This window comes from Pogona vitticeps, chromosome 9 (assembly GCF_051106095.1).
Source record: "Pogona vitticeps strain Pit_001003342236 chromosome 9, PviZW2.1, whole genome shotgun sequence".
Classification (NCBI taxonomy): Eukaryota; Metazoa; Chordata; class Lepidosauria; order Squamata; family Agamidae; genus Pogona; species Pogona vitticeps.
In genome coordinates, this window is record NC_135791.1 from 2882249 (window position 1) to 2904711 (window position 22463).

General features: G+C 47.5%; 1 protein-coding gene across 2 annotated transcripts in view; it reads left to right on the forward strand.

Annotated features, from left to right (window-relative positions):
* Nucleotides 1–897: 897 nt before the first annotated feature.
* The window catches only part of RIMS3 (regulating synaptic membrane exocytosis 3), a 57601-nt gene continuing 36035 nt past the window's right edge, over nt 898–22463 (forward strand). The window contains exon 1 of one of the 2 annotated variants that reach the window (XM_072979778.2): nt 898–1268. In XM_072979778.2, the coding sequence (XP_072835879.2) occupies nt 1008–1268 (261 nt within the window). In that variant the 5' untranslated portion in view covers nt 898–1007. Of the gene's footprint in view, nt 1269–16583; nt 18924–22463 lie in introns of those variants that run through there. The other variant, XM_072979779.2, reaches the window with a different exon arrangement.

The following is a 22463-nucleotide window of genomic DNA, read 5'->3' on the forward strand; positions in this document are numbered from 1 at the left end:
ATGGCACCAGGCTCCATTTCCCATTGCGCCCAGTCAGCTTAGCGAATAGCTGAGGATGATGGCTAGCATTCAGTTATCTCAAGGATGCTGTTTTTTTAACTTACAGGTTTCAAAAGTTTTTTTTTTAAATTGTACATGATCGGTTTAATCTTAATGTAGATTGATTTATTGTTTTTAAGGTTATATTCATCTAAATGTGACACTTACGTAGTGTTTTTTTCAATTTCTTATTTTGTGAGCCACCTTGGGTCCCTATGGGGAGAAAGGTGGCGGATAGCGGATAAATCATTTATTTAAGTAAGTAAGTAAGTAAGTGGGCTCTGACAAACACAAGGTTGTGGTTTCCTTGACGAGTGGATCCGTCTCCCGTTCAGCCTCCCTCTTCTCCTGCTGCCTTCCCACTTTTCCCAAGACAGTTGTGAAGCAAGTAGCAAACCGCCCACCCCCAATACGCCTCTAGGCAAAATGTGTGGCCATCACAAGATTTTTCTGACCCATGCGGGGCCTTTTGCTGGACAGGAAAGTCTTCCTCTCCAGCGGAAATTGGTCCTGCCCAGAAAATGCCCAAGGAGGAGGATTTTGGAACCAGGTGAAGTTTTTCCTTGTGTGTGTGTGTGTGTGTGTGTGTGTGTGTGTGTGTGTGTGTGTGTGTGTGTGTGTGTCAGAGAGAGAGAGAGAGAGAGAGAGAGAGAGAGAATAAATGCCCGCTTCTGCTCTCTGCTCTGCCCATCCCTGCCCCCCCCCCCGAGCCGGGCATCAGGCATCATTGGCCTGGCAGGGCTCCAGGGCCGTCTTCCCTCTTTGCCCCCCAGGGGCTGGGCTGGGCCGGGCCTCGCCTCTCTCGCCTCTCTCGCCTCGGCTGCCATTGCCAGCTCGCTGCCACCCTGCCACCGGCGCTGCCCGGCGGAGCAGCCACCCAGGCGCGGCGGCGGCGGCGGCGGCGGCACGGGGAGGGGGGGAAGACACCCACCATCACCATCAGCATCACCGTCGCCACCGCCACCCGGATGCTTCCAGCCGCTGCCCCCGGGCAGCCTGGCACCGACCGCCGCGCCCGCAGCATCAGCACCAGCGGCAGGAGCCACGTCTTCCTCCCGCAAGGAGGAAGGACCGGCTCGGAAGCGCCTGGATGCTTGCGGGAGGACCAGCAGGAGCAGCAGGAGGAGCAGCAGCCGGACGAGGAGGAGGAGGAGGAGGAGGAGGAGGAGGCGGTGGCCGGCCGGAGCACCCCTCTGCCGGGGGCCGCGGCGGGAGCCAAGAGTGGGGAGGTGAGTGAAGGATCGGGGGAGGGGGGGAGAGAGAGGGAGAGCCAGGCAAGGAGGTTGTCGAGGAACTGGGGGGGGGGGGGCGCGCCCGGACGCCTGGGTCCCCTTCTCCCTCCAGCGATGCGCCTCTCCGAAATGGACGCGCTCCGGTCTGGATGCTCCAGAAATAAAATAAAAAAAATCCAAACACAAGCTTCCAGGAAAAGGAGAAATAATATTTCTTCTTTTCCTGGAAGCTTGTGTTTGGGTTTGTATCTCTGGAGCATCCAGACCGGAGCGCGTCCATATAATGTATGTGTGTGTGCTGGAACAGGTGATGGATTGAAAAAGGGTTTGGGAGGAACAAGAAAGGCGGGGGGGGGGTTAAGCAAAGCGCCTTAGGAGCAGCCTGCCGTCTTCCTTTCCTTTAATTTCATTCCCCCCTCTTCCTCCCGGTGTTCAGGATTTCGAGTTGGCGTTCCAAGACCGTTTCCAAAGCGTTTTTTTAAATTCTCTCTTCTCAGAATGTTTCTGGCATGTTTTCTTTTTAAAAGATTATGTTTTGACATCTATCTATCTATCTATCTATCTATCTATCTATCTATCTATCTATCTATCTATCTATCTATCTATCTATCTATCTATCTATCTATCTATCTATCTATCTTTTTTCCCATAAGGGGCTTGAGGTGGTTCTTAGTGTTAAAAACAACACAGAAGTCACAGTTAAAAACACCATAAACTATACTATTAAAAATAATCTATCTATCTAATCTATCTATCTATCTATCTGTTTACAAATCGCTCTTTATCTCTTTCCTTGCGCATGGCTTGGGGAGAAGGCAGGCTGGCAATCAAGAGGTATTTTTTCATCAACCAGTCAATCAACGGAGTACAGGAAAGTCTTTGCTATTCTCCCAGCCCCCCCCATGTGTGCTGTCTGCCCCCCAGTAAGGTGTTTGCCCCACCCCACTCCCAAGTCTTCAAGGCAGAGGGGCATTTTCCCTGTTCGGAAGGCGAGGTTGCCACCTTCCTCTGCTCCTCTGCTTTCAGCAGAAAGCTAAACACCCACAGGCATGTCCCCCCCAATGGCCACTAAGTAAAGCTGTCCCCCCCACCCTGTTTGAGCTCCCATCAGCACATCTGCACGCTTGAACTGAGGTTGCCCTAACTTGGAACCAACCTGGCAGCATGCAATTATTATTTATAATTCAGAATAGCAGCTTTGTGAAAGGATGGTTGGGCGCTTAGCCGCAGGAGTAAAGGCACAGAAATAGCCAGGGGAACCGAAACAAAACCCAAATGTGTAGAAGAAGCCTGGAGAGAGAGGTGAAATAACCTTAACGGTGAGAAATAATATATATTGTGAAATCCGGTTTTCAATCCCTTAGAGGCACGCCCCAGTCCAAAACAATATGTCTAGGGCTAAATTCAGTTTTAGTCTCCATTTGAGTAGACCCACTGAAACCTACAAGACTTACAAAAGGGGTGAGTAACCAGTCCCATTCCTTTCAATGGGATTGTTCTAGCTGATAACGCTGATGGTCAACTTGATCAGTATCTAATAGCAGAAAAGTAGGGAAGAAAAATGGAGTAAATCCCAAGGATCAGAACAAGAGTATTAGAGATCATTCAAACTATTTAATGCTTGATGTTTTCTTGCACTTCCTGGGGGAGGTCTCAGGTAATGATAAATACAATAATTTACCATGGAAATTGAGATGATGGCTCTAAATATTTTTCCCTGGGAGGAATCCGCATGGACATCAAAGGGAGTTTCTTCTAACTAAATTAGCAAGAACTCACATTGCACGTGTTTTTTTCCTGCAGATAAATGCCCTAAACCTTTAGTCCCATCTTCTGCTGTTTACCCTCTTAGAATACTTGTGATAGCCGCAACAAGAGTTGGCAACCGTTTTACCCCTCATGGCTCTGCAGACTTTCCTCGGGAGGCATTGACCATATGGCTTGGGTTGAGTAACGAGTGGGGGGCCTGAAAAACCTTTTGCAATTTTGCACGGCATTTCAGCAAAAATGTGTTGTTGTTCAATAGACAAAGAAGTTGGAAAGACCTTATGCATATTGTCTTGTCTCCTGCTTAGATTATTTAATTCTGGGTGTCTGCTTGCTCTGTTACTTGCATGTTATCAGCCGCCTTGGGGGAAATGTCGGGTATGGAAAAGTGAGGCTGGCGAAAATGACTTACGTGAAAGAATGAGGAAACAAATAAAAGAAAACAGTGTTGCTCTTTACGCTGTGAAAAGTTTTGTCCGCTGCTTGCCACAACTGCTGTCAAGGGCAGAAGAGCAAGGCAGTGGGTCTTCTGATCAGTTGGCAACTGCGGGCCTGGATCGAGCTAAATTGCATGGTGCAGAAAAGGCTAATTAAGGATGACGGGAAAATATTTGGAATTTGCAACATCTTTTTCTTTCTGAAAAAGTTATTGTGCGTGTATGTGATTTGGACTGGGGGCCCCATGAGGGAGACCTCGTCCATCAAGCTGCTAGTATCTATACAAGATATGGACACTCTGTTGTCTGTGTTATTTTCCTTCTATAATGAAGAACAGGAGCTCATTGGATAGCTCAGGGGGTTGGAGCCAGTGGGTTGGGAGTTCAAATCCCCACTGTGCCTCTTGGTACAATAGCCAACCTGGGTAGCCTTGGGCAAGCTTGCAAAATCCCAGAAAAAGGGAAACCACTTCTGAGGGCTCCCCGTCTAGGAAACCCTGGAAAGAGTTGCCACAGTTCGGAATCAACTTGACAACATGCGATGGTGATTTATAATGCAGAACAGCATGTTTGTGAAATTGTCATTTGGCTCTTTAGCCACAGGAGGAGTAATGATGGAGGCTGTTGACTCCCCTTATATGGTGGGGCTGAGTCAGAACTCTGCAGAAGCTCTCTGGGGTTGTTGTTGTTGCGATGGGCCATCAAGTCGCCCGTGACCCCATGGACCACCGTCATACGATGGGAGACCCATGGCTGACAATGAGACCTGCAGCCTTCTCCTAATTTGGAAGTCAGTCCTGTTTGCCCGGTGACATCTCCCTGTAGGCAAGGGCACCTTGGTTTATAGCATCACTAATTAGTGGTGATGAGCTATGGGTGAATCTGGGTGACTGGAGAGAGGGACAAGGACAACGGTGGAAGGTGGCCTCTTTGCCTGGAGTAGCTCGGCGGTGGCCCGGCTGAATTTATCGGCTTTGCTTTTCACGTTTGGGAAAAGAAGGGATGTTTCGTCCTAGGACACGCAGTCGAACGGGGGCTTCTTTAGGGCATCCTGCACAGAGATGGGGAATGTTTCGGTAGTTTCGACTCTGAGTCTCAGAACCCACAGCTAGCATAGTCAAAAAAGGGAAATTTCCCATGATGGCCCCATAATATTAGGATGTCAACAGGTGTATTCCTTAAGGCTTAATTGGACAAGGTTGGACAGGAGTCATATGACAGCAGTAGATGAGGTCAAAACCAAATCGTAGCCCACCCTCTTTTCTCTCTCTCTCTCTCTGTGTGTGTGTGTGTGTGTGTGCAGGCCATACCCTCCTCTTCCTCCTCCTCTTCTTCCCTACCAAGCAGGCTGTAGGAAAGGGGCATCATTTCACTTTCCCAGGGCCTGTAACCACTCACACTTTGCAAAGGGCTTTTGAAATTAAGCAACAGATTTACATTAGATCATTCTGCGGGCCGGACACGGCCCATTGGGCATTGGGCGGCTGACCCCGTTTGTCAGCTTGTTCTACTTCCTCCTCCTCTCCTCTGGTCATCAGCGATGGATACAATCCCTGAGCGGAGGAAACAGTAGGAGGGATGTGATACGGGCTTTCCTTTCCAGCATGGTGTCCTTCAGCATCCTGGCTGGGGATAATGGGAGGGTGCCAAGTTGGAGGAGACCAATTTCCTGGTTGTATCCAAGACGAACGTGTTGTTTGAAAAATGTGTGAGCTACTCACTGCTTTCGTTGAGTAATCATTTAAACTGACAGGTTAAAAAGGCAGTGATCAGTAAAGAACGCACACTGTGCCCATGAATCAGGCAACCAGATATTATTTTTGACAGCCTTGTTTTTAAAGCCATCATGAGACATTTCCTATGTTTTCTTGGACTGGGCAGGCCACCTTCTGCCTTGCACAGAACAGAATATACGTTTGACCAGCGGGGTTGCTGTAACCCATACGCTTCTTGTCTAAAACAGAATTCCACTTCTTAATCAGTCCAAGGAAGTCGCAGTCCGGGCACATCTGGTGGGGCACCGACCAATTGGATGCTGCTCTTAAAAGAAAGTGTGTTTTTATGCCTTCCCAGAATTTGAATGCAGATGAACGAATTGGCGTGCACTTCATTCATCAGCTAGAGCTGATGTGATTAACGGACTAAGATTTCATTAATGGGATCAAAGCTGCTCAGTCCTTCTGTGATCTACTCAAGCACCACAGTTTTGCCTTCCAACTTCTCAGAGTTTTACAGCCCGTGAAAGCCACCTTTCCAAAGTTCTTGGTAGTGTTACCAACTCCTCAGGGGAACCTGGCAAATTTGGGATGGATGCATCTTCCTGTGGCTACTCGGTGCCATTGGCCAAGGAGCAGAGAACAAAGAGTTCTGAAAACCAGCGCAGCTGCCAGGGTGTAGGAGCCAGTGATGGTGGCCACCCTCTCCTCTTCTTGGTCAATTCTCCATGGCCCCACAGATAAACAGTGCAAAAAGCCAATTGCTGGCAGTTCAAATCAAATCACATTTTGATTTGATCCAGCAGAGAGCTCTTTGTATTTTAGTTAGTTAGTTAGTTAGTTAGTTAGTTAGTTAGTTAGTTAGTTAGTTAGTTAGTTAGTTAGTTAGTTAGTTAGTTAGTTAGTTAGTTAGGTAGGTAGGTAGGTAGGTAGGTAGGTAGGTAGGTAGGTAGGTAGGTAGGTAGGTAGGTAGGTAGGTAGGTAGGTAGGTAGGTAGGTAGGTAGGAAGGAGGGCGGGCGGGCGGGCGGGCAGGCAGGCGGGCGGGCGGAGGTCGGTAGGTAGGAAGGTGGGCGGACGGACTATCTATCTATCTGTCTATCTATCTATCTATCTATCTATCTATCTATCTATCTATCTATCTATCTATCTATCTATCTATCTATCTATCTATCTGTCTGTCTGTCTGTCTGTCTGTCTGTCTGTCTATCTATCTATCTATCTATCTATCTATCTATCTATCTATCTATCTATCTATCTATCTATCTATCTATCTATCTATCTATCTATCTGTCTGTCTGTCTATCTATCTGTCTATCTATCTATCTAGCTATCTAGCTATCTAGCTATCTAGCTAGATAGATAGATAGACAGACAGACAGACAGACAGACAGACAGACAGACAGACAGACAGACAGATAGATAGATAGATAGATAGATAGATAGATAGATAGATAGATAGATAGATAGATAGATAGATAGATAGATAGATCTCCTTTTCTATGTTTGAAAGGCTGTCATATAGAGGAGGGGCAGGATCTGTTCTCAGTCATCCCAGAGTGCAGGTCACACAAGAGTGGGCTTAAGCTACAGGAAGCCAGATTTAGGCTGAATCTCAGGAAAATCATTCTAACTGTTAGAGCAGTACAACAGTGGAACCAGTTACCTTGGGAGTTTGTGAACACTCCAACACTGGAGGCGTTCAAGAAAAATGTATATAATTGCCTGGCAGATCTGCTTTGATTTTATTCCTGCACTGAGCAGGGGTTGGACTGGATGGCCTTCGAGGCCCCTTCTGACTCTATGATTCTATGACTCTGTGCCTGGATCCAGGTGTGTGCAGCCTGAGTGAGCCCCCATAGGGTTCCAGGGAAATGATTTCCTAAAATCAGAATGTGAACTGTATGTATGTGTGTTTTTAAAATAATAATTTATTCTCATTACTTTTTAAAAAATAGCATATTGGGAGGAGATGTGTTACTTTGGTTTTAAGTGATGATTCTTTCCGAAAAGAGATACTTAGAAATGCAGAAATAGTCCAAAGGGTTTCCAAATGAGTCTAACCTCCATAACTCCAGCATTGTTGAGTTCTTGCAGAAGTCACAAAGTTACTAGTCATTATCTTGTTGTTGTTTTTAAAGCTGCTTTTATGCCCCAAACATAACATGTAATGCTTAGCAGCATTATTTATAATGCATTATTGCCATTCTCTGCTCATGATTGTTTGAGTGGTCTGGAAAGAGAAAACAACAACAACAGGGAAATGGAATTGTTTTTAAGTGCCATTAATTGCAGCAGGAGAGATTAAGGTATTTAAGATGTGGGAATCAGTAAAAGTTAGTGCCTAACTTTGATCCTTCCTTCCTTCCTTCCTTCCTTCCTTCCTTCCTTCCTTCCTTCCTTCCTTCCTTCCCCTATAATGCAGTTAATAGAAGGGGTTGATGGGACCTTCCCTCTGTCCAAGCCCTTCCAGGGGCAGGGGAAAATGGATTAACAATCTTGTGCAGTTTGCCCACTTCCAGCTTTTTGCTCACAGGACTAGTGTTCTGTCTTGAGCACACATGTTGTGCATCAGTGAAAAACTACTTATCATGAGGAAGAGGCACCAGGCCCTCGGCACATCACCAAGTAACCTCCATCAGCCTCTGCAGATCCGGAAGGAAGAACAGACCTCCCTGTTTGGCTTCCAAAGAGCCTCGGGGGTGGTCCAGGATGTGTCTTTCGGGAGATGAAACAAATCGGCAGATAACACATGGCCGAAAGTCTTGCAATAGACCGCGGCCCCAGGTCCCCGTTCTACCGAGGAAGGCTGTTGAAATTCACTGCCAATTTTAGACTTGACTTCCAAAGAGCTTATTCAAGGTGCTGAGCGTTTTTCTTTTTCCTTTTTTGAAGGTATTAGTTGGCCCCTTTCGGACGGTGCCGGTGAAGTTTGGCCCAAAATGCGGAACGGATTTCCTGCCCCCTTCGCTGAGTTCCACACCTCTAGAGCCTCCGTGCAAGAGGCAGTGGGAACCCGGAGAGCTTTTACCAAATGATCAGCCACCCAGAGTTTAATCATCCACCTTCAACCGCCAGCAGCCCACTTCCAATTAGCTTTAATAAGATGCCAGCAGCCTGTCCCTGAAGGGAACTGCGGCTCGGACTAATTGGTGCCGAGCTGAAACAGTTTGCTCCTTTACTGGGAATGTAAAACCAATAATGAGTCTGGGAAAGAGAAAGCCGGCAGAGCCTAAGATTGAGTGCTGGAAGGTCCCCCAGAGACCCAGTGAGCCCCTTTTCACTCTGTTGTTGTTACACACTGTCCAGTCCCCTCCGACTTACGGCGACCCACAAAAAAGTGATCTCCAAATGGTCCCATCTTCAACTGCCCTGCTCAGCTCTTGCAAACTCAACCCTGTGGTTTCCTTTAGGGAGCCATTCCATCTCGTATTGGGTCTTCCTCTTTTCCTGCTGCCTTCAGCTTTTCCTAGCATTATTGTCTTCTCCAGAGAATCTTGCCTTCTCAGGATGTGCCCAAAGCACAGCAGCCTCAGTTTCATCCTTTTTGACTCCAGAGATCATTCAGACTTTATTTTTTTTTGCACCCAATGATAAGTTAGCCTATGCAATTATTATGCACATCGGTGCCTTCCCCCCCCCTCCCCATCTCTTTTATGGTAATCGGCATCTTTTTTTGTGCACCCGGCATGACCATTTCCAGTCGGTGTCTGACTGTAGGCCGAGATAAAAGAATGAAGGAATATGTTTAGTAAATCCTTCCTGGGTTTTCCAAGCCACGGCTCTAAAACCTTGTTCTCTATTCTGGAAGAACAGCCCGCGGTGCTCCTCAGACTATGTAGAGCATTTTCCTCTTCCCCATCAGAAAGCATAAGGCATTCCTTTTCTTTTATAAACATACAGCAGATGCTGAAAGAGGATTGGGCAAGGCTGCTCAGGGGCCTTCCTTGCCCTGCGGCCCTCCAGATGTTTGGGATGCCAAAACTCCCATCATCTTGAGGATGGGCTAAGCCTGGGGTGGTTTGAAGCACTAAGCATCGGGAGGGCAAGCTGCCTCCATGCTGCTTGGTTCCCACTTCTCAAAGGAGGAGCTGCTTCCCCGGGATCTTAGGTCTTGTGCTTAACAAGCAATTATCCTGGTGTTACATCATCCAGGGCTACCAAGAGAATAGCTGGTAGCTGGAGAGAAGCTGATTTCATTAGCGCTACGCCAGAGCCTGGTGTTATCGGAGAGTGGCTGGTTGCTGGAGCGCTACGCCTTCCCAGGCCAGGAGGGCTACAAGGCTCCGGAACAGGTTTCATGCCCCTTTCCGTCCGTACTGACTTTGGGCAGGTGACGTCAACCATCATCTGCAATGCAGAAAAGTTGGCGCTCAGCGGTGGAGTAGAATACAGTGGTGCCTCGCTAGACAGTTACCCCGCATGACAGTTTTTCCGCTAGACATTGACTTTTTGCGATTGCTATAGCGATTCGCAAAACAGTGATTCCTATGGGGGAATTTCGCTGGACAATGTTTGGTCCCTGCTTCGCAAACCGATTTTTGCTAGACAACGATTTTGGCAGCTCCCTCCGCGCTCGCAAAACGGGTGTTTTCGGGACCTAAGCTTTGCAAGACAGCGATTTAAACAGCTGATCGGCGGTTCGCAAAGCGGCTTTCCTATGGCCGATCTTCGCTAGACAACGACGATTCTTCCCCATTGGAACGCATTAAACAGGTTTCAGTGCATTCCAATGGGGAAATGCTTTTCGCTAGACAATGATTTCGTTAAACAGCGATTTCAATGGAACGGATTATCATCGTCTAGCAAGGCACCACTGTATACCTCCCTGTCCATCCTGAACACATGGAATTGCTTGTTTCGACCAGGCCTTTCATCCATCTAAGCTGGTATTCTGAGAGTTTAGGGAAGTTTTTGGTTTCCTTCTTCCTCTCCTACTCATTCTATCTATCATCCTGCTTTCGGTCACGCTGATTGGTAGACCCCCCCCCCAGGGGTTGATGTCCAAAAATGGTGTGTTTCCAAACTCTTCTCTAAAAGGGACAAACTGAAGGGTCGTCACTGGCCGCGGTACCGTTCTCAGGTGCTAAGTCTTGTCTAAACTGGTGGCTCACAAGCTTTGGTGCTCCAGATGTTTGGGAGGTCCACTCCCCGGACCCCCCCAGCTGCTAACCATTCTGGCTGTGACTCTTTTTTTTGAAATGGAAGCCCAGAACATCCAGAGCATCAAAGCTGGAGACCAACTGGTTTGCCTTCCTATAAGGAAAACGGAACATTTTCCCACATAGGCCTGACTCTCATCTTCTCTTCCTAAGCATGGGCACCAGCGGCAAAATTCCTCTCGAAACACTGCTCAGAATGAGGTCCATTGAAATCTGTCTGTAATTCATCATCACCATCATCACATGCTATCACGCTAATTCTGACTTACAACAACCCCTTTCAGGGTTTTCCAGTTAGAGAGAGCACTCGGAAGTGGTTTCCCATTCTGTTCCTCTAGGGGGAGCCCTGGGACTCCTGTGCAGCTGGCCCAAGGCCACCCAGGCTGGCTCTTCTCCTGGTAAGCGCAGTGGGGAAGCCAACCCACCCAATGTCTGCCTCTGCAGCCATAGATCTAAACTACGCTTTTCAAACAGCATCTCTGAGTCTCCAAGGTAATGTGGGGGGGGGGGCAATTGTAAGATGATGCTTGAGGCTGAGCACCAAGACCTCAAGGCCACACCCTGTAAAGTAGCCTCCAGGAGCTACGGTCATCACAGACAATGGTAGCCGGTGATTCCTGAGTTCCCCAGCTTATTTCCAAAGTAGAGACAGAAGCATAGACTCTGGAAGAGAGTACTTGTGATTTCCACCACGAAACCCCAACAAGGGGTAAGTTCTTATTTTTTTTTCCCCCCTCTCTCCATGCCTATTTGCCCTGTGGCTTGCAACTGGACCCCTCCGGCAGTCGCCGACCCCAGACCCCCAAAGCCCGGTGGAGTTGTTGTTTCAGGATGACTCTGCAAAGCTTGGCCTGCCTTTGCAACTCAAGGGCTGATCTTTGGAAAGCGAAGTTGCTGGAGTGTCTCAGTAGCGCCAGGCAGGCTCATCAACAATAGAACTTAATCTCCCTTTGGGGAGAAGACCAAAAGCAAGCCCGGGAGGAGATTGTGCTTATCACACACAAAGGAGAAGAGGGGAGGGGAGAGAGAGAGAGAGAGAGAGAGAGTTTCCGTCCCACGGGAAAAACTGTCTGTGTTCTGGAAGTAGTGAAACCGGTGCGTCAATGAGGAGGGGCACTCAGATAATGGAAGAAGCTTAGAAATAAATCAAGTGCCCCGCAGAGAGGAGGATATGCAGTACACAGATCTGCGACAAAGTGTTGCAGTAGCAAGGGCTTCTTTTTAAGGGACCCGCCAACCCATTTCCATTTGCGTGCCCACAGACAGTCGGTATTCTCTCCCCGCAGCATGTTCCCACTACCTTAGCATGTTTCTGAACCTTTAAAACTTTTGGCTCAATCTTAACAGAGGTTGCAGCCACGTAATCAGACAAAGAGCAGGACTTGGAAGGGCAGCGATGAAGGAATTAGAAAAGGTCATCCAGTGTTCAGGATAAGTCCCTGGAGACCATGACCTCTTAAGATCATCCATGCTCTTCTGTTTCTGATCACCATGTAGGGGCGTGAAAGCTGGACAGGAAAGATAGCTGATAGATGTGGGGGGGGGGAGGGATGACTTCATTTGAAATGTGGTGCTGGAGGAGAGCTTTGCACCAGAAAGAATAACAAGTGGGTCCTAGATCAAATCCAGCCTGAACTCTCTCTGGATGCAAAAACATTGAAACCGAAGCTATCTTTCCCTGGGCCCATAATGAGAAGTCTGGATTATCTGGGAAAGCACAATAATACTGGGAAAGATGGAAGGCAGTAGGAAAGGAGGAAGACCACATGTGAGATGGACCGACTCCCTAAAAGCAGCCACAAGCTTGAGTCTACAAGCGCTGAGCAGGGCTGCTGAGGGCAGGGTGTTTTGGCACTCACTCATTCATAAAGTTGGCATAAGTCGGAGGCAACGTGACGGAGTGTAACAATAACAAGAAAAACGTTTGGGTTCCTCATACAAGCTAGTATCTTCTTCCAACCATGGACGGTCCTGTTCAATATCTTTGAAGGCCTTAATTTGCTCTTCCATTATCTTCGGCACTGGACTCCTCCTGGCTAGATATAGCGGAGAGCTGAGCTTACTTTTGCTGTTTGCAAAAGAATATGTGCTCAGAGTTTGATTGCTTCTATCACAATTTAGATAAAGCGAGTATTTTCTCCATGCAAAGCAGGTATGCCTGTTTGTCCCCCTGCAGCACATGGACAGAACGTCAAAAAATCACTGCAGATTAGTTCCCCCTGTATCGTCCCAGGCTTCAGCTCAGATTATTTCTGGATACCTGATAAAATGAGTGAATGGACACAGATCATTTTCTGTAATACAGCCAGAAACTCTGCTTCCCCCAGATCATGGGATAGCTGGATAGCTCAGCATTCTAGGCATCTGGCTGCAGAACCAGAGGTTGGGAGTTTGATTCCCCAGTGGGCTGGTCTGGATGATCCACAGATGGTCCCTTCCAGCTGTACAGTTGTAAGATCTGCTTCGAGCTTTCTAGGCAGTTCCTAAGCAATTTGCATTTAAGTAATTATGTTCTAGCAGCACTACCTTGATTCCCTCTTGGCCTGCCATCATTATGATTTTTATTTAGTATTACCCTTATTATTTTTTGCAATGCCTTGATGGCTTCTGTCACTATTCCAGAACCGTCTGTCATGATTTCACTAACACAGTCCCTGTGATGAGATTTCAAATCTAGATCTTGTTAAGGATCTTTTCCTTCTGAACGGTGCTAAAAATTGTAGAGTGTACAATCTCACGTCTAAGAACGTCTTACAAAGGGAGGATTATGGGGGGGGGGGATTTGGGTAAGAACACATAAAACAAGGCACCCTAAGGAGTGCAAGCTCTATCCGTGGCATAAAAATAATAATTATGTGTCATCAAGTCGATTCCAGCTCGCGGTGGCCGGTCCCAGAATCTTCTAGGTATAAAGTACTCAAAAAAAGCTGACTAATCCCCCCTTTGGGTGCTTGGTTTCTAGAGTAGATCTGCCCTTAAAGGTTCAGGGTCCAAAGATAAGCCCTGGCCATTTGGTTCTGGAAAGCACCAGCGAAACAATTCCGTTCCACTTCCTTTCAAGGATCTGCAGTTCATTCCACAGCGGAGGTAACGTGTTCATAATTCAATTGCACGCAGAGAAGGAAATAAAAGGAATGGACAGGGGAGGGGCTCAAATTTGCAGTTCTTTGCAACTTGGAAATGGTGCAATGGTCGCCTTCCAAGGAGCCCAGACCGTAACCCTTCTCCTGGTGGGAATGGCACAATAAAGTATTGATAGGATTCCCAAACTCATACGCACTCACCAACCCTGCCGCAGTGCAGAACTCCAGATTCTGCAATGTAGGGTAAAGTGAGGAGGGGAGAATTAAATCCTGGCATTGCAATTTTGCTAGAAGTTTGGTCGCAGCCCAGGCTGGGGAAGAAAAGCCCACGAGAAATCCAGAGCTTGGGAAATGACTTTCAAAAGTTGTAGTTATGAGGCCCTGGTGTTGCTCCTTTTCCAGCTGCAGTTTTTATCACGCAACCCTAAACTTCTGCATTTCTCAAACAGAAATAAAATTGTTATTTTTAAAGGTTTGGGTTTTTTTTAAAAAAGAGAGAGAGAGAGAGAGAGAGACGTGTTTTAATCGTACACACTCTGTTCCCATCTGTCTCACTGGTGTCTCGACACCGACAACACCGCGGGAACCCTCCCTGGGGCTACTGTGAGACCCTTGATCCAATATTTAGGGAGCACATATGCCTTTAGCTAGGCAAATAACTCAGACATTAGAGTTACCAGGAGTGAAATTATAATTCGATAAGTTATGCCTAGAATGTAAGGTTGCTGCTTATACCTTCACTAGCGGGAAAGATAACAAATTACAGAAATTGTAAATTTGGTATGCTAGCTATCCATCTGGAATAACGTAAGTTAGTTTTCAGAACTAATTTGTTCCTGGTTCCTGTTAACAGAGTTTGAAAAATATTTTACCGTTTTTACTGGATATGTTACAAATGCTAGGGGAAGTAACTCGTTCTATGGTCATTTTTTTTCATGTAACACAGGATAGATTTTTTTTTTGTCTAGAATGACCATAAAACCCGATTTGCGAGTGGCTAGAAAACATCATTTTCTTTTCTACCTGTGGAGTAACAGGGATCTTACTTGTTACAGGATTTCCGCAATGTAACTTTGTTACACTCTAGTTAACTACTGTATGGGGAATTCTAATTTCTGTGACCCATTTCTTCCTGGCTCTGACATGAACGCTGCGTGTTGAAAAATGTCTTTATCTCTTCTGCTAGCGTTCAACAGCGTTGAGGTGTGCTCCTTCCAGATTTTTTTTAAAAAGCACCATTGTAGACATTGAGAAATATGATGGGCTCCGGTCTTCGCTCAGCATTTTTTTCCCAATGAACAGCCGGGCAGGTGACAACGCACCAGGTGGGTCTAATAGCTGCCTGAGGTGCCCCTCCCAAGAGAGGAAATCTATAAGTGTCACTTTCTCCATCAGCTCCGTTTCCCTGCCCTCGCTTTGCCGCCTTTTGGGTCTGATTACTTATTGATCCAGAGGGTGGCTTCCATTAAGCCTGCTCTCTACCGTACCTGGCCTCCTTTCCTAACCGAAATGATGGAAAGTGTTGAGACTTTTCCTCAAAGGATTCTGGGAGCTGAAGTCCGCGAGGGCACCAGGAAGGCAGGCAGAAAGAAGGGTGGTCCTTGCACAGAACGATGTTCCCCAAAGAAAGGTGATCAAGGCCATTGCAGTAGAGTAGTCGATGCTCTCCACTGCACGCCAGTGAGGAGCCCTGCATGCCACCCCCTGTGGATCCCCCAGGCCAAGACAAAAATAAAGCCCCAAAGGATGATGCTGCAGGCGCTGTTTGGAGGGGAGCAACAACCTGACACTGGATCCTCTTCCTGTATCTTCTCCACGTTTTTGGCTCCATCTTCTCTGGCCTCAGCTGGGGCAGTCTCCCTTGCCAGGTGCCCGTTGCCCCCTGGCCCTTCCCGGAGGCACCGATGGAGCTGCCTCTTCCTCGTTTCTTGCTGCCTCCCACTTTTCCTAGCGTTATTGTCTTTTCCAGAGAATCCCGCCTTCTCATCGTGTGCCCCGGGTAGGACAGCCTCCGTTTCATCATTTTCACCTCCAGAGAGAGTTCAAGCTAAATTTGATCTTTCCACCCCAATATTAGGGTAGCAACGCGGGATGCTTTCCTAAGGGACCTCGCCGTGGTGAGGCCTGAATGAGCCTCCAGTGAAATAATCGGGTGAGACAAATCCAGAGGAAAGCCGAAATGGATTCTCACTTTGCTCCCACCCATGTGGCTCCCTTGGAAGTCCTGGTTTCGCATCCGGGGCCTCAAAAGTCTTCGTCGTTGGCACACAGCTCGGCAATTGGGTGGCACACAGACAAAGTACCCATGGGTATACCAGTGAGAGCACAAAACCGAAGTATGGCCATTTGTTACTCTGCCGGAAATTTGATTTCCCCAGGAGATCAGATCAGCTGTCTTGGCACACCATCGGCCCTGCGCATGTCTCGTCTTTGATGGGCGGTGCTTTTTTGGCTGAGCGGGCGGCACACATTGAAGGTCACCATCCAAGATATCCCAGGCAGCCTCACACCATGGATAAAGGCCCCAGGACTCAGTCCATCACACAGGGTTTCAAATCCAAAGGGACTCACTGCGCAGCTGGCCGTGACCAAGCCGAGGCGGGAACACCAGGTCGCAGGACTGGGAATGAGGCGCCCAGATGCAGGAGAGCAGCAGAAGCAAGGAGGGAGCAGTGAGAGGGAGTTCCAAAGCCTGGGAGCAGCCACAGAGAAGGCCCTCTTCTGTGTCCCCATCAAGGATGTGTGTGAGGGTGGTGAAATCAAGAGAAAGGCCTCCCCTGATGCTCTTAATGCCTGGGCAGGGTCCTAGAGGGAGATGCAGTCTTTTATTATAAAAATAATAATTGCAAAACAGCCAGCATGTTTTGTATGGATTCTCTTTTCTTCCCCGCCCCCCCCCCCCATGCTCGATGTTGCATTGAGCACAAATAGCAGCAAGCAAACCAGCATAAACCGGAGAGGGTAGAAAAAGCCTCGCATGAGTTACGATGTAGTTTCGGAAATACAGAAAGGGTCGTTTGGGGACAAAAACCGAAGCTTCGCTTCCGCGGCTCGTGAGATTGTGCAGATGGGTCAGTGGGTCCTGAAGATGATTCTTGAGCCCTGCTTCTAAGCCATCAATTCAAACCCAAGCTGATTAGGGGTTTCGGTCCATTGACTCGGTTGTTGATTTGTTTGGAGAAAATATGAATCCAGCCATATGTTCAGGCCAAGTTTTCCTTTGCATCTATGAAATGCCGTTGGAATAAATTCCTGGCTGCGTGCCGCGCGGTCCAATGGACACCTGCAGTTGACTTCAGCAGAACCAGCATTGTGAAGTCTTGCCACACTGGGGCTGCCCTGTCCTGCAAGGGCTTATGCAGAGTGCTGTCAAAGAGAAAGATCGCTCTCAAATCAGGACACTTTCCTGCAGCTAGCAAACTCCACCGCCCCAAAATTCACCAGCAAATTCCAAGTGAAAATTCCCCAGCCTAAAATGTCCACTGAAACCACGGTGTGGCATTTTGAATCCAAACTAGGCAGCTTTTGAATCCGGGGTATCTCTCTGCTGGCTTGCTCCGAGCAGGTGTCAGGTATGAAACCTCCTAAACTATCTCCACTCAGCTAGGAAATCCGATTAGACACACGGTGAATTCACACAAGGCACGGATGTCACTTGGTATCTAATCACACAACAAATCCAGTAAGGCTTTCAGACAGATCTCCTAAACAATAGGATGATTGGGGGCGGGGGGGGGGAATCTTTGCGTTCAAACTTATCCCCAATTCCGGACTTTTTTGGAATTACCTGATTTTATTAGTGAACCACCACTTCTGTATTAGTGACACACAATTCTTTTCCAGAACATTTTAGAAAGTCTAAACTTCAGACTTCTAGAGTGAATCTTCGCCATCCGACCCCTTCTGCCGTACTGGCTATACGCAGGCAGAGCAGATCAATTTATGGATCAAAACATCGTAAAAAGGGGGGATGTGTAAGGTGATCACACCATCTCGTCCGGACTTTGTTTCATGCTTTGATTTCATCCATGCGTACCTGTGCTATCGCAACACACACAAAAAATGAATCCCTCAGTAGTCACACCTGCATGGAGGAGAGAGACCGGAAATGATTTTAAAACATGCAGAGATTGTGCACCCACCAGTTCTGGAATTAATTGTAGAAATTCTCCAGGACGAGCTAGAAAGCAGGTGGGGTGAAATCCGAGAAAGAGAGGCATCCTGCCGCGCAGGACGAGAAGAAAGTGAAAACAGGCACGTTAGCATTGTTTTTTGTGGATTGCGTTTCTTTCAGATCCTGGGAGGTGGGTACCAAGCAGCGCCTACGCCGATTAGTCTGTGATGCTCATTTCACACGTGACGGCCATGGGGAGCCGCAATGGCAAGGGGGAAAAGATCCCAAAGATGATGAGCACCTGGGACAACCATCAATGTTTATCATATCATTTTAGAACTGATCTCAAGAGCTAGTGGACCACAATGCCCATCAAGATAGCTCGGTGGCTTGTGGAACCCGAGGTTGGGAGTTTGATTCCCGCCCCCGCTGCCCCCAAGCCTCCTTGACAGGGGCTGGACTGGATGATCCAGAGGGTCCCTTCCAGCTCTGCCGTTCTAAGAGGATGATGATCTCCATGGCAGGGACACACTAGCTGGGAATGGTGGGCATTGTAGTTCAGCACCCGTCAGGCTAGGAAATCCTGCAATACATTGCTTTTTTTATTTATATTGACAGAACAGTGCCGCAGATAAGCTAAGTAAAGGTTTTGGTGGCCTTTATATATATACACAACAGGGGTGGGTAGAAACAGTTTGTGGAAGCATTTCCCCAATTTTCAGGCGTGCCTAGGCCACCATAAGGCTGTGCACCTGCTTGCATGTACTAAAATAATAAACACATTTATGATTTTAGAAGGCGCACACTTTCCACTTCCCACACACAGACACACACCAATGGGTACCCATGAGATCCATGGCAGGGAGCGTAAAAGACCCTGCCTTTTGGCACACCCACGCCCACCCACTTATATCTTCATCTCCCTGGAGGCTGTTTGCTCTCTCCCAGGCGTATGACTTCCGAATTTCTTCTTTGCCATCCCTTCCGTCTCCACCGCAGCCCTCTTTGCTTTTGGCTGTGAAAAGAATTGGGTCAGTGAGGTAACCATGGCAATACTTAAGTGAGAGCGTCCCCCCTCCCCTCCCCATCATCTCTCTCTCAGTTCCCCCCCTCTCCCCATCATCTCTCTCTCTCTCTCGGCTGCTCCATCTCTCTCTCTCTCTCTCCCTTCATAAAAACCTTTGAGATTCACTGGTCTGCCAGCGCCGGCTGATGCTCTAAGGTTCAGCATCTGGATGACCCCTCCTTTGGGTCACGGTTACCCACCACTGTTTTCGGAGGGGAGGAGCATTTTGGGGGTGCAAGGGAACAGCTGGAGAGCCCAAAGGAGTCCTTGGTCCCCTATTGACTCGGATGCCCGCAGGACCTCCTTCCAGGTAAGGAACAACCTTTGGCTCCTCAGAATGGACTCCGATGTGCTTACCGGTTGTGTGAATAGGATGGTCAAGAACGTGATGTGTTGTGTCTTGGTAGGGACCAACTCAGGATATCAGGGTTTTAAAAGCTTTTCTTGGTTTCTTGCTTGCATGCTTGCTTGCTTTTTAGTGGATGGATGTGTTGTTTACAAAGCAATGCGAAAGGTGAACACCCACCCCCGTATCTTCTCTCGCTTTCGTTTTGGGGGTTCTCTAGTGAGAGATTTCTGCGCGGTTGTCTCTGTTCCAAGAAACCCCCCTTGAGGCTTGGAAATGTGAACGGTCTTCCTTTTGTGAGATCAGAGCTGGCCTCGTTGATACCCCAACGCCACCCTACTGTAGCTGTTGTTACAGGATCGGGAGGTTTTGTGGCTGTGTGGTTTTAGAAAGAACTCCTCAGAAGGGTGCCCAGCCACACGATCCTTCTTTTCTACTCAGACGTGCAACAGGGCTTACTCTCAAGAAAGTGGCTCCTGGATTGCAGCTCACTAGGGCTGTTTTCAAATCTCTCTGATGACGGTTTTTCATCCCTTCTTTTTTTGAAATAAGCTCTAGATCCTCCTTCTCCAGTCTGTCCTCTTACCAACCTCTGCAGACACCTCGGCTCTTGGCCATCCTTGCTGGAGATGATGGAGTTTGGAGCCATCCACACATCTCTGGGGTGGGGGAAAGACTGAGGGTTTTATAAGGACAAAAGCAAGTTCATTTCAGAGAGAGAGAGAGAGAGAGAGAGGAGGAACTAGCACTGTTTCTTTTTTTTAGTGGCTGCCTTTGGGGGAATATACGTATATTTAAGAGAAACCTAGAACTAGAGAGCTAAAAGATGGTCCTGAGAGCATCTAGCAAGCTTCAGGGAGGGATGGAAAACTTGAGTAAGAATATTTGGGAAGCTGGTTTTGCTTTTTGTGGGTAGAGCGGAGGTTGGAAAGCCAAACAAGGATGATGATGATACTACCAGTCATCATCATCATCATAGAACTGCAGAGCTAGAAGGGACTCTATGGATCATTGAGTCCACCATGTCAAGGTAGCCCAGTGGGGAATCAAACTCCCAACCTATGTCACCGCAGCCAGAGACCTAAAGAGCGATCCAGCCCCTGGGGCATCTTTCGTGGCCTTCCTGCCTTTGGCTAACTTGGAATTCCCAAACTCCAGTTAAAGCATCCGTCTTGAAGCATCCTGACCATACCGTCATCTTTAGGCTCTAGATTGGAGCTGTTGGTGCACCTGTTGGAATCCAAGGATTGTTCTTTATATATATCTCAAAGCATCAGCCTATCATATGCTGAACCCTGGGCAATTCCCGGTTAGGGCCCTATAGCCTCCAACACCACAAGGACCCCAGCCACCCTTGTCTCAGCCCTCAAGTCTTAAGATGCTGCTGATCTGGCACTCCTAAACTGAGCTAATCACAATTAAGGTAACCTTGACGCTGTAACATCCAGGTTGTTGTCACTTAGATAACTTGGTCTGCAAATTCTACTCCAGGCTCCTCTAAAAGCATTCAGTCGAGGAAATCCCAAATGTCAGCATGTCCCATTAAACCGAATTTAGGGTCACCTTATAAGAAGGCCAAGAAAACTTGGAAAAGTTATGTGTGTGGATCACAGCTGCTGAAATACGCCAGCATCGCTGGACATTCTGGCTTGGAGGGAAGCCAGCCTTCCTCCCCTTTATGAGATTTAAAAAGCCTTTCCCCTTGCGTTCTCTGATGCCAGCTGAAGAGCACACTGGCACCCCAATATGTTTTACAAGAAAGGTGATGTACGTAGACCAAAGGCTGCAGCCTAGCTGATGGGTAGGCGAAGGAATTTCAAAAATGCTCAGTGAAAAAAAAAGCTGGAACCAATTAAAGAAACAAATTTTTGTGGTTTTTTTTTCCAAAATGGTCAATTATTCCAAAATAAGAATTTACAAAAAGTGTGGATGGAAGCCAACACATTAAGAGATATTGCCCTCCCAGACACACCTTCTTAAACACAGGAATAAAGGAACTGCTGGATAGCTCGGTAGTTTAGACATCTGGTTGCGGAACCAGAGGTTGGGAGTTTGATTCCCCCCCTGGGCCTTCTTGACAGGGGCTGGACTAGATGACCCATAGGGACACTCTCGGCTCTGCAGTTCTAAGATAATGATGATGACCCATAAGATGATGGTCTGCTCCCATGTATGCTTCCATCATCTAAAAGACAAGAATCTCCCTTAATTATTTTTGAGGTATAGTTTTATTCGTATGCAAATGGGGTCCCATGTCATCATGAAAAACCCATATGATTAACCGGCTAAGATTTCTTTAATTAGATGGCAGACCTGTTAAGGATTCACATAAGACACTTCAAATGAACAGAAGGGTGCTTGGGCAACATCAGAGCCAATGGTGAACTGCTGCATAATGAATTTCCAAAAGACCTGAAAGAAATTAGCTGCCAACCTCCGTCTGCAGAATCTAATCAAAGTTTCAGAAAATGGCATCGTTTGTTAGTGGTGGTGGAGTGAGGAAGGAGGAAGGAACTGTAAGGTGTTCCACAATGTCATCCCCATTCATTTATAGAAAAAGAAAATTGTATCCCACTTTTAATTTTCTACTTTTAAAAATCGACAATAGTATAAAGAAAATATAGGAAATGCCATAAAATACAGATGGAGAAGCTGGTCCAGGCATCTTAGATGATACCTCCAGAATGTTGACACACATGATATGCTTAAGGTCTCAGATTCTGTCTTTGGCACCTCCAGCCACAGGTAGAAAAGCATTCTGCTTGAAACCTGTTGTTGCCAATATTAGTCCCTAAGGACCAACGGACCACCCAACCCAAAGCGTCGTTCCATGCTTTTCCATCATAGCTCAATGAGACCAACGGACTAACCCAACCCAACCCAAAGCGTCGTTCCATGCTTTTCCATCATAGCTCAATGAGACCAACGGACCAACCCAACCCAACCCAACGTGTTGTTCCATGCTTTTCCATCATAGCTCAATGAGACCAACGGACCAACCCAACCCAACCCAACGTGTTGTTCCATGCTTTTCCATCATAGCTCAATGAGACCAACGGACCAACCCAATCCAACCCAACGCGTTGTTCCATGCTTTTCCATCATAGCTCAATGAGACCAAAGGACCAACCCAACCCAACCCAAAGCGTTGTTCCATGCTTTTCAATCATAGCTCAATGAGACCAAAGGACCAACCCAACCCAACCCAACGTGTTGTTCCATGCTTTTCCATCATAGCTCAATGAGACCAACGGACCAACCCAACCCAACCCAAAGCGTTGTTCCATGCTTTTCCATCATAGCTCAATGAGACCAAAGGACCAACCCAACCCAACCCAAAGCGTTGTTCCATGCTTTTCCATCATAGCTCAATGAGACCAACGGACCAACCCAACCCAACCCAACGTTTTGTTCCATGCTTTTCCATCATAGCTCAATGAGACCAACGGACCAACCCAACCCAACCCAAAGTGTCATTCCATGCTTTTCCATCATAGCTCAATG